The 12,211-nt window shown below is 46.4% G+C and overlaps 1 protein-coding gene across 8 annotated transcripts in view; it reads right to left on the minus strand.

The window, feature by feature from the left end:
• Nucleotides 1–905: 905 nt before the first annotated feature.
• GCK (glucokinase) overlaps nucleotides 906–12,211 on the minus strand; it is a 49,921-nt gene continuing 38,615 nt past the window's right edge. For 7 of the 8 annotated variants that reach the window (XM_083588808.1, XM_083588803.1, XM_083588807.1 and 4 more), the window contains 5 exons: nucleotides 11,533–11,632; nucleotides 9,063–9,246; nucleotides 8,188–8,343; nucleotides 6,130–6,363; nucleotides 906–2,599 (listed from right to left, as the gene is read on the minus strand). In XM_083588808.1, coding sequence (XP_083444934.1) covers nucleotides 2,455–2,599; nucleotides 6,130–6,363; nucleotides 8,188–8,343; nucleotides 9,063–9,246; nucleotides 11,533–11,632 — 819 coding nt within the window. In that variant the 3' untranslated portion in view covers nucleotides 906–2,454. Of the gene's footprint in view, nucleotides 2,600–6,129; nucleotides 6,364–8,187; nucleotides 8,344–9,062; nucleotides 9,247–11,532; nucleotides 11,633–12,211 lie in introns of those variants that run through there. The other variant, XM_083588810.1, reaches the window with a different exon arrangement.

Raw genomic sequence — 12,211 nt, forward strand, 5'->3', positions numbered from 1 at the left:
AGCATACAGACACCATTTCATGGGCACATTTCATGACAGGTTTATATGTTATATAATAGAACACTTGTGGCAGCCAGGCCTTCTGACCAATTACACCAATTTGTACCAGCTGCACTGACAGCCTAATTATTTTCATACCCTTATTTCCAGTAGGCTTTTAAAGCCATACAGTGTGGCTTGGGACCAGCCTCCCTGTGCACTAACATCAGCACCTGAGGTTCTGCTTTCTTAAGACCTATAAGATTAGAGAGTACCTGGAACATGGCCTTTTCAGTGGTGACCCCACTGCTTTGGAACTCCATCTTTCAAAACATTAAAGATGGTTCAGGCGTGATTAAAAGTTAGCATTGCCTACCTGAGGGTAAGCTACTTCCCACGGTTGTGAGTTAAATCCACGTGCGCTGCCCTGACGTTAGGCTGGCATTGAAGTGTCATAAATGAACTATTCTGCTCATATACAACTGCATAATGACCGTATGGAGAACCTCCAGTTTTCATTGTGCTAGAAGAGGTACAGTTTTGCAATGCTATATGCTGTGGACATCAGCGGGGGTGAACCTAACAAGGCAAGGAGAGAACCCCAAACCGGGTCTTTGTTGTTACCAGCTTGTCTTGATCTGAAAAGGGGGAAAGTCAAATATAATAACTGGCTGTTATTGGGCAGGGTAGAATACTGAGGGTGGGATAATATAATGGATTAGAGTCTCTTAGAACAGCCCCCCTCCTTTTACAAATCTCAGCTGGCTGTAATCCTGTTCTTACTTACCTGGGAGTAAGACCCACCAAATACAGTGGAATTTACATCCAAGTAAATAGGCATAGGATTGCCATTGCTTTGTACTCCACTCCACACTGTAACGCAAGTGTAAGGTTTGATAAACAAAACCAAAAAAGATACGACAGGGGCAAGTTTAAAAAGATTTTTTTATTTTTTTATTCTTATTATTTTTTAATATAAAAGGGCCCCTGGATCCATAAGCAGGATAGCAGGAGACAGAGGAAAAAGAACCAAAAAAAAGTGGGAAATAAACAATATTATGACAGTGAGGAGAGATAATCTGGGTCAAACATCTGTACGAGCTGAAATCAGGTGGATCAAACTTTCTGTAGTTGTTGCTGAGGGATGCCCAAGACATTACATTTTAAAAACAGAATGGACTCGTCTTCAGTAAATCTTAGGAGCTTCCAGACTGAAGCCTGTTACTTTCCCACTTCAAGTCACACATGCAATTGCAACTCACCTTTCGCCCTGTGGCAGGTTTAACATGCTTGCAGGTGGAGGGGGCTGGTTTCATCCCACTATGTCCCATGCACACTAGTGGACTGATCACAGGTGGGCAAGCAGTGTCCCAGCGAAATGACTTCCCCCTGACCCAAGTGCTTACCTATCTGGTTTATTCATCGCATACATCCCTTTGAGGTGTGCAGAGCCTTGGAACTGAATTTGTTCCAAGGTCTGTTACTTGCTGGTCTGTATATTACTGTCTGTAATTGCGGTCTGTATATTACTTGCTTTCCAGAATCATTGAAACAGGGGTGGGATCCAGGCAAGGCGAGCTGTACCCAAGCAGACAACTCTCGGGTCATAAAATGCTTTATGGCCTTTGCTTGGTTTCTTGGGCCCTGTTCAGTCTCAAGCTCCCTCCATGTTAATGGTGACTGATCCTTTTTTTAAAAAACGACATAGAGATGGTCCCGGATATCTGTCTCGGTGGAAATGACAGTTTGGACTGGCGATAGTATTGGGACCAGATTGCAAGCTTGGATTTACGCCTGTGATCCTAAATCTGGAGAAGGTGGAAAGCGCCGGAAATAAAGCAAAAACCTGACTTTTCACTTGGGCTCTTCTGCTGTTGAGGACCCTGGTCTGTGCTCAAGCTGACTCAGAAACTCACATGGAAACCATTAGTGTCTTGGAAACCAGAGGAGAAGGAGAAGGTTGGAGAATGTGTCTACTCAAAGTTGCTTTCTCTGGACTATGCTCCCCAACCCCATTTACTGAGGAAGAAACTGTACTTTGCAACTAGATGCCATTCTTCCCAGATCCCTGCTTCTTGAGCTGTCCAACAAAGAAAAGAAAGAAAGCAAAATTTATTCCCTTCCTGACTTCCCATCCCTGCAACACCACCTCTCCAAACTGCCCCCCCACTGTACTATGAGAAGCTGCTTACTGCATAAATTGAAACCCTCCCCAGAGCTTGCAGGAGTGGAGAAGGTTTTAAGGACAGAAAGGAGAGACTATTTTTGCATGGTTATTGTGTTGTGTAGAGGCAGAGGTTCGGAGGAACCCGACACCACTCCATTCCCTCCCCCTTCCCCACCCCCCCAGGAAAACCTTCCGTCTTCTGGTTCTGCTTCCTTGGCACACCCTGAAACACCTCAGCCTGGCAGTGGGTGGAGGGGGCACTTCCCAGGTCGGTGGCATCCCTTTCACGGTCCTTTCGCAGCGGCATTTCATTGGCCAATCATGCACGCCATCTTGCATGCGACTGCTGAGATGAGAGCCGCTCCCCTGCCGCTGCCTTCCTCCGACTGCAGGAAGGTGATGTCGCAGTCCGGTGTAAGTTGCCTGACTGCTGCGTGGAACCGATCTTTGAAGCTGGGTCAAAAAAAAGAGAGATAAAGACAAGGGGAGAAATTGAGAAGGGAACTCCACCTCTCTACATAAATCTGTCTGGGTTTTAGGAATGGACATACGTTGACTTCTGATTCTCTCCATTCCTCGCTTTTCTCCATAGCAGGTTGCAGATTTATTATTGTTTTTTAAGTCCTCACGAAAATTCATCGGCATTTTAGTGTGCATATATATATATATATATATATATATATATATAGTCATATCTCGGGTTGAAGTCGCTTCAGGTTAAGACTTTTCGGGTTGTGCTCCGCGGCAACCCGGAAGTAACGGAGCACATTACTTCCAGGTTTTGCTGCTTGCGCATGCGCAGACACTCAAAATGACGAATCACGACCCACGCATGCACAGACGCGCAGACGCGGGTTGTGTTCGCTTCAGGATGCAAACGGGGCTCCAGAACAGATCCCGTTCGCATCCAGAGGTACCACTGTATTCTTTTTTTAAGTCCTCATGAAAATTCATCAGCATTTTAGTGTGCATAATTTTGCCTAATATACACATTTTGGCAAAGCACTGTACTCTAATATGATGGATTTTGTATGTGTTTTTCACTAATGCATTCATACACACACTTTTATCTGCACTATTGTACACATTACTTGGTTGGAGAACCGCACTGTAAATTTCGGACAAGAGAACATTTCCAAAGTTTCACTTCACATCACGTTTTGGAAAGGGCAAATTTGGTAAATTCACCGTAAAATACGAAGTGTATCAAATCCCCTCCCAACTCTACTGAACACTGAGACCTTCTTCAGAAATCCATCTCTAAATGTCCTCTGCCAAGCAGACCTGGTATCAGCACCTGACATGCTAGGCCAGGTACCAAGGTACTTCAGCAGATGTAGATGTTACTAAATAAACAAATAGAATAGTAAATACAATAAGCAGTTTTGCACAGCTCTTTGGGGATGTGGAGTCTGCACGGAATTAAGTTTTGCTTTCCCCCCTTTGCAAATAGCATATAATATAGGCAATAACATACAGCAGAGTTCTTCAACTTTGGGTCCTTACATGTTATTAGTCTACAATTCCCATCATCCATGGTCATTGGCTAACCTGGCTGAGGCTGATGGGAACTGCAGTCTAACAATATCTGGGGACCCAAGGTTGAAACAGGCTGGCACAAGGAACTGCCTAAACTGAATCACACCATTGGTCTATCTCGGCCAGAATTGTCTATGCTAACTAACAGCAGTTCTCCAGGATTCCAAGGAGCTTCCAGACTGTTGCTGTTTCCAAGCAGGATCCAACCACACACCAGCATATTCAGGTTGCAAGATCGCAGTTGACTTACGGTCTTACGCAACAAATCATCTTCCCTAAAGGTTGGACTTTTCGTGGTAGGGAAAGCGATGGCGAAGTGTGGGGTAACACTCGCTTTGACACATGAACATCTAACCGGCCTTCAAGCAAATCAGGATGAATTCTCAATACATAGGTCATCTAGAAGCGCTACCTAGAGATGTGAGGGATGAAACATGGGGCCTTCTACATGCAAATCAGATGCTATGTTCTGTTTCCCATGCCCCCAACAAATCACAAGATACAGAGATGTATATTCTATTAATCCAACCAGTCAGTTGACTAAACTACTTGTTATGCAGACTGTTTCAACAATGCTGATATCTGGTGAGGGGCTGTGCCCCTTTCTCCAACAGGGATTATTTCCAGGTTTCTAGTTTAGCTCAATTCGGCATCCAGTGAACAGTGCCAAAAGCTGCCTCAGCTTGCGGACGTGCCCTTCATGGTGTGTCTGAGACCCCAGTTCATAGATTTAAGCTTCGGCCTGGACTCTGAACACAGACTCGGGGAGTTTCCTCTTCCAGCTATTGTCTCTTACCTCCTGCCTAGCAGCGTGAAGCTTGCTACCGCCACAGCACGGTGCTGCTTAATGAACAGCGAGACTATTTTATGAGGCCAAATAATAAAAACATGGGCAAATTGCTCTACCACCCCACTGCCAGAGGTGCCATTGTCAGATGTCTGTGGTGACCCCCTTCAAATCGACTGAACAAAAGCCAAACTAAATGTTATATGCAGGTGCACCTCTGACCTTTTCTCTGCCTTCCACTTTCTTCTGGGTCTTCCCTCTTCCCCAATCCATCCTTGCCGCCAAGAGGTCCAGCGACAGACATTAATTTGCAAACATACATCTGGAACCCCATGAAAGGGGAAGCAGCCGAGGGGAGTTGCAGCATAAAAACAGTAGGTGGGGGAAGAGTTAAGCGCTCTTTTCCTTCCCCAGCCGCTCCCCAGGCAGGATTCTCTACTGAAACTGCTTTTCCTTAGAAAAAGCAACAACCAGAGTCTAAGTGACACATATACACGTAATATTCTATTCCTATACTGTATGGGCCCTTCCAGAATTTTCTTAAACTGAGCATTAATCATGTTTTGTGCTTATGATGGTACCGGTACAGTTATACGCTTTGCTATTTTTCCAGAAAAAGAGATGCTGGAACACCTCCCTTATTCTCTTATAATGGCAATGGCACACATCTGAGAGGTGCTGGAACCAGGCAGAGGGCCTTCTTGGTAGTGGCACCCACCCTGTGGAATGCCCTACCATCAGATGTCAAGGAAATAAACAACTATCTGACTTTTAGAAGGCATCTGAAGGCAGCCCTGCTTAGGGAAGTTTTTAATGTTTGATGTTTTATCATTTTTTTGTTATTATTAATAATATTCTGTTGGGAGCCGCTCAGAGTGGCTGGGGAAACCCAGCCAGATGGGATGGGGTATAGATAATCAATTATCATTATTATTATTATTATTATTATTATTATTATTATTATTATTGAGTTCTGGTGAGTTCCGGCTGGAAAAAAGCCCTTGTTACATGCAATCTCATTTTCAAAATTGCCTGCAAACGTTTCTAGACGAACGTACTGCTTTGTTTCCATTCAGTGCATGTCTTGTAGCTTCCAGCTGAAATCCTGGAACTTTTCTTACAACGGGCAATGTGTGTGTTGTCCTGCTTTTGTTGCGCTACAGAGAGAGCTCCTCCAGATGGCAACTAGGGATGCATCACAGAACCACTAACAAAGTGGAATGATGCTTGGTCTGGTATAAATTCACTACTAATTCACAACTTTATGGCAGCAACAGCATGCAGCAGAATACACCCACAAACAAAACCAACGCCGCGACACTGTATTGTTGCAGATGTTGAGGGGTTATCCCAAATTCTATATAGTCCAATTAATAACAACTATAAAAAGATGTGATTCCCAGCACGCCTAACAAACTGCAGCTCCTGGGGTCCTTGGGGGAGGGGGGAGCCATGTGCATTCAATGTACATTGTGGATGTCCCCAGAGCTGCTATTCCATTTCCACCTTCAAGCAGAACAGCAGTGGCTGTGCGCTGCTAAATCACCAGTGTTTAGAAGCGTGTGGATAGTTAAACATCTGCTAATGAATTGTTCGGAAAGGACCAGGCTTCTCTAGAAGCCTCATGATATAGCCAGACTGTGTAGGTAGGTCTCACCTGGGGTGGAGCTTGTAGACAGAGCCATCGACGCCCACTGTGATCTTCAACGTGTCCTCACACCTGCTGTCTCTCATGCGGTTAATGACACCTGCCAGCCCAGCTGAGCACATCTGCGCAGCCCTCGTAGAGACGCTCTCGCATGCCATACGGACAATGTCACAGTCTGTTACAGAGGGCAACAGCCCAAAGGATGTCAAGATGTTGTAAATCTGCTTACGGTCACCGGGATCACTGGGAACGACAAGTACAAGGGCTCTCACTACTGTCATCGTGGAGGGGGCTGGCGTGTTTCATTGCCCCAGGTCCCAACGGAAAACCAGAAGCAGGAGGCCACAACCAACCTGTGCGCTTCATCTCATATAACTGATTTGCGCTTCATAAGACTGGGGGGGAGAGAGAATGTGGTGGCTGTGGACCAGGTGCTGATGCAATTTGTTGCCTCCTAGCAGGAGAAGAGCAAGGGCTTGTGGGGTACAAGTTGCAACCACCGTAGTGGAGGTTGTTTTGAATATTACTCCATGGGATGGGTTTCACCATGCCCTGAGCCACTTGGGTGCAGTATGCCTCTGAATGCCAGTAGCTGGGAATCCAAAGTGAGAAGAGCGCTGTTGTGCTTCCAGGCTTCCTGTAGGCACCTGACTGGCCACTGTGAAAACAGGATGCTGGAATAGATGGGCCATTCGCCTGATCCAGCCGGCTTCTCCTATATCCCTATGTTCTTAATGTAGAAGCCAAAAGCGAGCAGCTTAGTTCTGTCCACACAGAGCAGGAACAGAACTCTTTGAGGGCCTTACTATTGTCCTTGTTAATTTTACTCATCTGATTTCTTCCAGCTGACTTCTATGAACCCCCAACTGACCCACAAGAGCCTGGAAGAGATCATTGGAGCCACGAGAGCCGGCCAGGTGAGTCAATGCCCAATGTCCAGGGTGGATTGTTTGCCCAGATCTGCTAGCCTTAAATGGCAGCACAGTCTAGGCAGCTCCTAATGTTGGCCAGCCCTTTCCTACTCTAAATTTTCCGACCAGCGGGAATGCAACCACTGTGTGCTAGCATCTGAGGATGTTCAGACTAAAGAGATGAACTACTTGCGCTGGATGGTAGTGGAATTCCTCAAAAGAAGTTTACATAAGAAGCTGCCTTACATTGAGTTGGGCTAGGAGTCCACGTTGCTCAGTATTGTTGATGCTCTCCAAGTTTTCAAGTGGTTGTACCTGAAGATGCCAGGGATTAAACCTGGGACTGTCTGCATGCAAAGCAGACGCTCTACCACAAACAATGCCCCTTTCAAGGTAAAAGGTAAAGGTAAAGGACCCCTGACGGTTAAGTCTAGTCCAAGGCGACTATGGTGTTGCGCCGCTCATCTCGCTTTCAGGCCAAAGGAGCCGGCGTTTGTCCACAGACAGCTTTCCCGGTCATGTGGCCAGCAGGACTAAACCACTTCTGGCGCAACAGAACACCATGATGGAAACCAGAGTGCACAGAATCGCCGTTTACCTTCCTGCCGCAGTGGTACCTATTTATCTACTTGCACTGGCGTGCTTTCGAACTGCTAGGCTGGTAGGAGCTGGGATAGAGCAATGGGAGCTCACACCGCTGCACGGATTCGAACCGCCGACCTTCTGATTGACAAGCCCAAGAGGCTCAGTGATTTAGACCACAGCACCAAGAGAGCTCTGTTAGCAATTCCTCATCACTTGACAAACATCTGAGGTGGGGAGGGGAGAGAATCATGGTATAGTTTCAAATTGGATTAGGGACTGCGTGTTGAGATTCTTGCATTGCAGCGGGTCAGATTAGATGACCCTCAGGGTCCCTTCCAACTCTACAGAACTCTGATTCTATATTTAGGAATATAGGAAGCTGCCTGGTACTGAATTAGACCATTAGGCAGCGAGGAAGAGAAGCAGAAGGCCAAGAGGCGCCAGATCGCAGAAGTGGGTCCCTTGCTGGGGGGGTGGGCTTTGGAAATGCCCTACAATGCCTAACCCTGACACCAGCCCTGGGCAGGTAAAGAGAGAGAAAGAAAAGAAATACCTTAAAGGAACATACTACCTTTCAATTTGTGAGATAAAGCGAGTTTCAAAAGATCCTCTGGTTTTTAGCTTCTCTGTTGCTTCTCCATTGAAGAGCAAGTTTTCATTGACAAGTTTTAGCAGCACTAGCCGTACAATCTCTCCCATATACTTTCCTCCTATGATCTTCTCATACCTGGGGAAAGGGAATATTAAATCACTGGTACATGTCGTTTGGGGTTGGGGGCAGGACTTGTTAGATGACATAATTGCAGCTTGTTTTAGCAAAACCCTCTCAGATATCAAGATTGATTGTTCAGCAATAGAGGCTATTTTCTCTGAGTTGCAGGAAAAACAACCACCTCTCCCTCTTTGCTGGACTCTGCACATTTTTCTCGCCAGCAAATATGTGCAGGAGAGTATGAGCCAGCTGCATCTCAGAGGATCCCACAACTGCGACACATGCCTTACTCAGGTTTTTAGGGACGCTACAGAGACCAGAAATCAACTCCATGGATGAAATGCAGTCACTATGCCTAGATTCAGATCATGTTCCCACTGTTAGAGTTTCTCCACGCACAACAACCGATTCCCATATCTGCTTTTAAAATTAGTGTGAACAGAGGTTCGCCATAGGGAATATTCCCCCTGATTTCAAACCATCCATGAGCTGCGCTTGACTGATAGGCCAGGCTTCCCCAACCTGCTGGTGCCTTTCAGATGTTTTGGATTCCAACCCCCATCGGCCGTGAGAAGGCGATGAGAGATGGAGTCTGACAACATCTGGGGAGTACTGGGTTGGGGGTGCCTCAGCATTAATGACCGCTCAAAGGCATCCTCTCTGTCTTATCCACAATGAGAAGTGTGAAACTCAAGAAAGCAATAAACATTAATTTTATCAGTCATATTCCTTACAGCTGCTGACCGGGGTTAAGTGAGGTCTCATCCACCACACGATCATACTCCAAGAGGAACTCGTCCAGCTCCCCTGATGCTCCGAAGGCTCCCCATTCAGTGTTTACACACATCCGACCTACATCCCCTTCCACAAGCTCTACATTCTGCATCTCTTCCATGTAGCAAGCGTTGCAACCTGTGCCTGATAGAATGGAAACGCAGAGAGAATTCACCACATTCAGACAATGCATGAGAGTCATATGGGAAACTCTGGCACAACCTTCATATGCAATTGTTCTAACAGTTCTTACATATGCAGTTGCTGTATGTGTGTGTACTGTGAAATCACTTCAAAATTCTTCATGGGAAGCAAGTCATAAATAACATCATAACAACAACAACCTTTCTTGTTGTTCATGGTGGGTTTTCCAGCAGGAAAGTCTCAGGGCGCAAATGCACATAATGACTGACAGGTGACATCAGATGACTTCAAGTGGCTAGCAAGTGGAGTTTGCTGGAGAGCTCTGGCTTCTCTATGGGGTGGCCTACTGCAAATATAACGCCGATTCTGAAAGAACTGCATTGGCTGACTCTATGCTAGTGAACCTGCTTCAAGGTACAGAGACTTACAAAGCCTTATACTACCTGAGGTTGGGATACCTGAGACAATACCTTGTCCTGGATAGGCCTGTCCATTTGTTAAGATCCACCAAGGAGACTTTCTTGGCTGTGCCATCTTTAACTGAGGTCTACAATATGGCAACACAGCGGGTAGCCTTCTTAATGGTGCCACCCTGGTTTTGGAACTCCCCCATGTGATATGACTGGCATCTACTCTACTAAGCTTTAGATGCCTACTGAATTCCTGGTTCTTTGGCCAGGCTTTTAGTGGAATCTGATGCCAGTATTAGTGTTTCTAGTTGTCTGGCCGTGACCCACCTGCTTTTCTTTATGTGATAGATAGTTAGACAGACAGACAGACAGACAGACAGACAGACAGACAGACAGGTGATTGATTGATTGATTGATTCATTCATTCATTCATTCATTCATTGATAGATCAATAGATAGAGTTCCTTTGAATTTAAAAAGACAAGAACTATATATCTAATGATCACCAATAATGCACCAGTAGGAAGCAGTGGCAGACCTACATTTTTGGGGGCCCAAAATCTGAACTGTCATGGGCCCCCCTACACAACCAACAATGAGGTCTGGGTAACCACTGTTATCCTCTTCAGTGGGGTTGTTCCGTGACAGATCGCCTCACCTTTACAACATCTGTCAAACTTTGGGGTTGTTGAAATATATGTAACAAAAAATTAGAGTTGTGCCACTCAAATTGGGTCAACTAGGTAGGCCCAGGTTTTTTAAAGCAATGTGGACCAAAGTTGCTTGTGGGCCCCCTCAGGAATCAAGGCCCTTGAAGCTTATGCTTCATTAGTTTTATAGCAGATCCATCTCTGGTGTGAAGACTGCTGAGAATGGTAATAGCCAATGCATTGTTTCAGCTTTAGCCTGTCTGCTGATATCTAAGGCCATTATCAAGGTTGTTGTTGGCATCTGTCTGCCAAAGTGACCTCCCCAGAGTGCAAGCCTGGGCAGTGTGCAAGGAGGTCCTGGGCTACCCAGATGACAAGTCCCCCCCCCCCCCGGTCTTGCTGAGGTGATCCAAAGGAAAGCAGAGCAATGTATTTGATACCAGTTTGGCTGCAGGAGCTGCCAAAAGGAGGCACATGCCATCCAACCGTCTTAGGGACTCCACTTGGGATTTGTATAGGGCTTACTCCTTAGCCTTTTCTTCTCCTGAAGATATTCCCACAAGGCAGCGGAGGTTTAGGATCAGAGTTTTCCTTCTCCTAGATGGGCTGCCTTACCAGGTTGACAAGTCCCATCTGCTCCTCACTTTCCTCTACAGCATGTACAGAAACCGCCTTCTTGACCACTGGGCCCACTACTGATCTTATCCACTCAATCTGCCCAAGCCTGTATTCACACGCGGGGGAAGTCCCTAACTCACCGAGACCCATTGCCTACCCTCACTTGGCTTAGCCGGCAAGTCAAATCTGTTTCCCAGGGTGTGGTCGCTGTCGCATTCTGACAGCTTCTAGGAGCCACAGGTGAGGGCTGAGTGCAGGGTGGGGACCAAAGGTGGACAAGTATCCCAGAAGGAGCATGACATGTCCCCCACAAGTGTTAGAAACAATGGCTTTCATGAGAGACACAGCAGATGCTTTGTATACAGATGGTCCCAGGTTAAACCCCCAGCATCTTTAGTTGAAAGGATCAGGTAGCAAGTGATGAGGAAGACCCTCTGCTTAAGACCTTGGTGAGCAGTTACCAGTAATAGTACACAATACTGGGCTAGATTGTACAAATTGGCTGACCTGTAAAAGAAAGCTATGTCCAGTAAATAGAAATAAGGATTAAAGCCCCAGTTTGAAGATGATTGTGCCCAGGTGCATATTAAGAAGGAGAGGTGACCTACCCACTATCATGCCAACTTCACATTGGTGATCCTCATAGTAGCAGGATATCATCGTTGCCACTGTGTCATTGACCATTGCGACTACGTCCATCTCAAAGTCCTACAAAGGGGTGGAAAGAAGCACCGCAATCAAAGGCTGTCCGGGAGAAGAAACCCAACTAAGAGAAGCACAGATAGAACAGGTAAAAAGGTAAAGGTAAAGGACCCCTGGACAGTTAAGTCCAGTCAAAGGCGACTATGGGATTGCAGTGCTCATCTCGCTTTTCAGGCCAAGGGAGCCGGTGTTTGTCCACAGACAACTTTCTGGGTCATGTAGCCAGCTTGACTAAACCGCTTCTGTCTGGCGCAACAGAACACCATGACAGAAACCAGAGCGCACAGAAATGCCGTTTATCTTCCCGCCACAGCAGTACCTATTTATCTACTTGCACTGGTGTGCTATCGAACTGCTAGGTTGGCAGGAGCTGGGACAGAGCAACAGGAGCTCACCCCGTCGCGGAGATTCGAACTGCCGACCTTCCGATCAGCAAGCTCAAGAGGCTCAGTGGTTTAGACCACAGCACCACTCGCGTCCCCAACAGATGCAACAACCCTTCACCATGGAATACCGTATTTTTCGCTCTATAAGACGCACCAGACCACGAGACGCACCTAGTTTTTGGAGGAGGAAAACAAGAAA

This window comes from Podarcis filfolensis (genome assembly GCF_964270895.1).
Source record: "Podarcis filfolensis genome assembly, chromosome: 15".
Lineage (NCBI taxonomy): Eukaryota > Metazoa > Chordata > Lepidosauria > Squamata > Lacertidae > Podarcis > Podarcis filfolensis.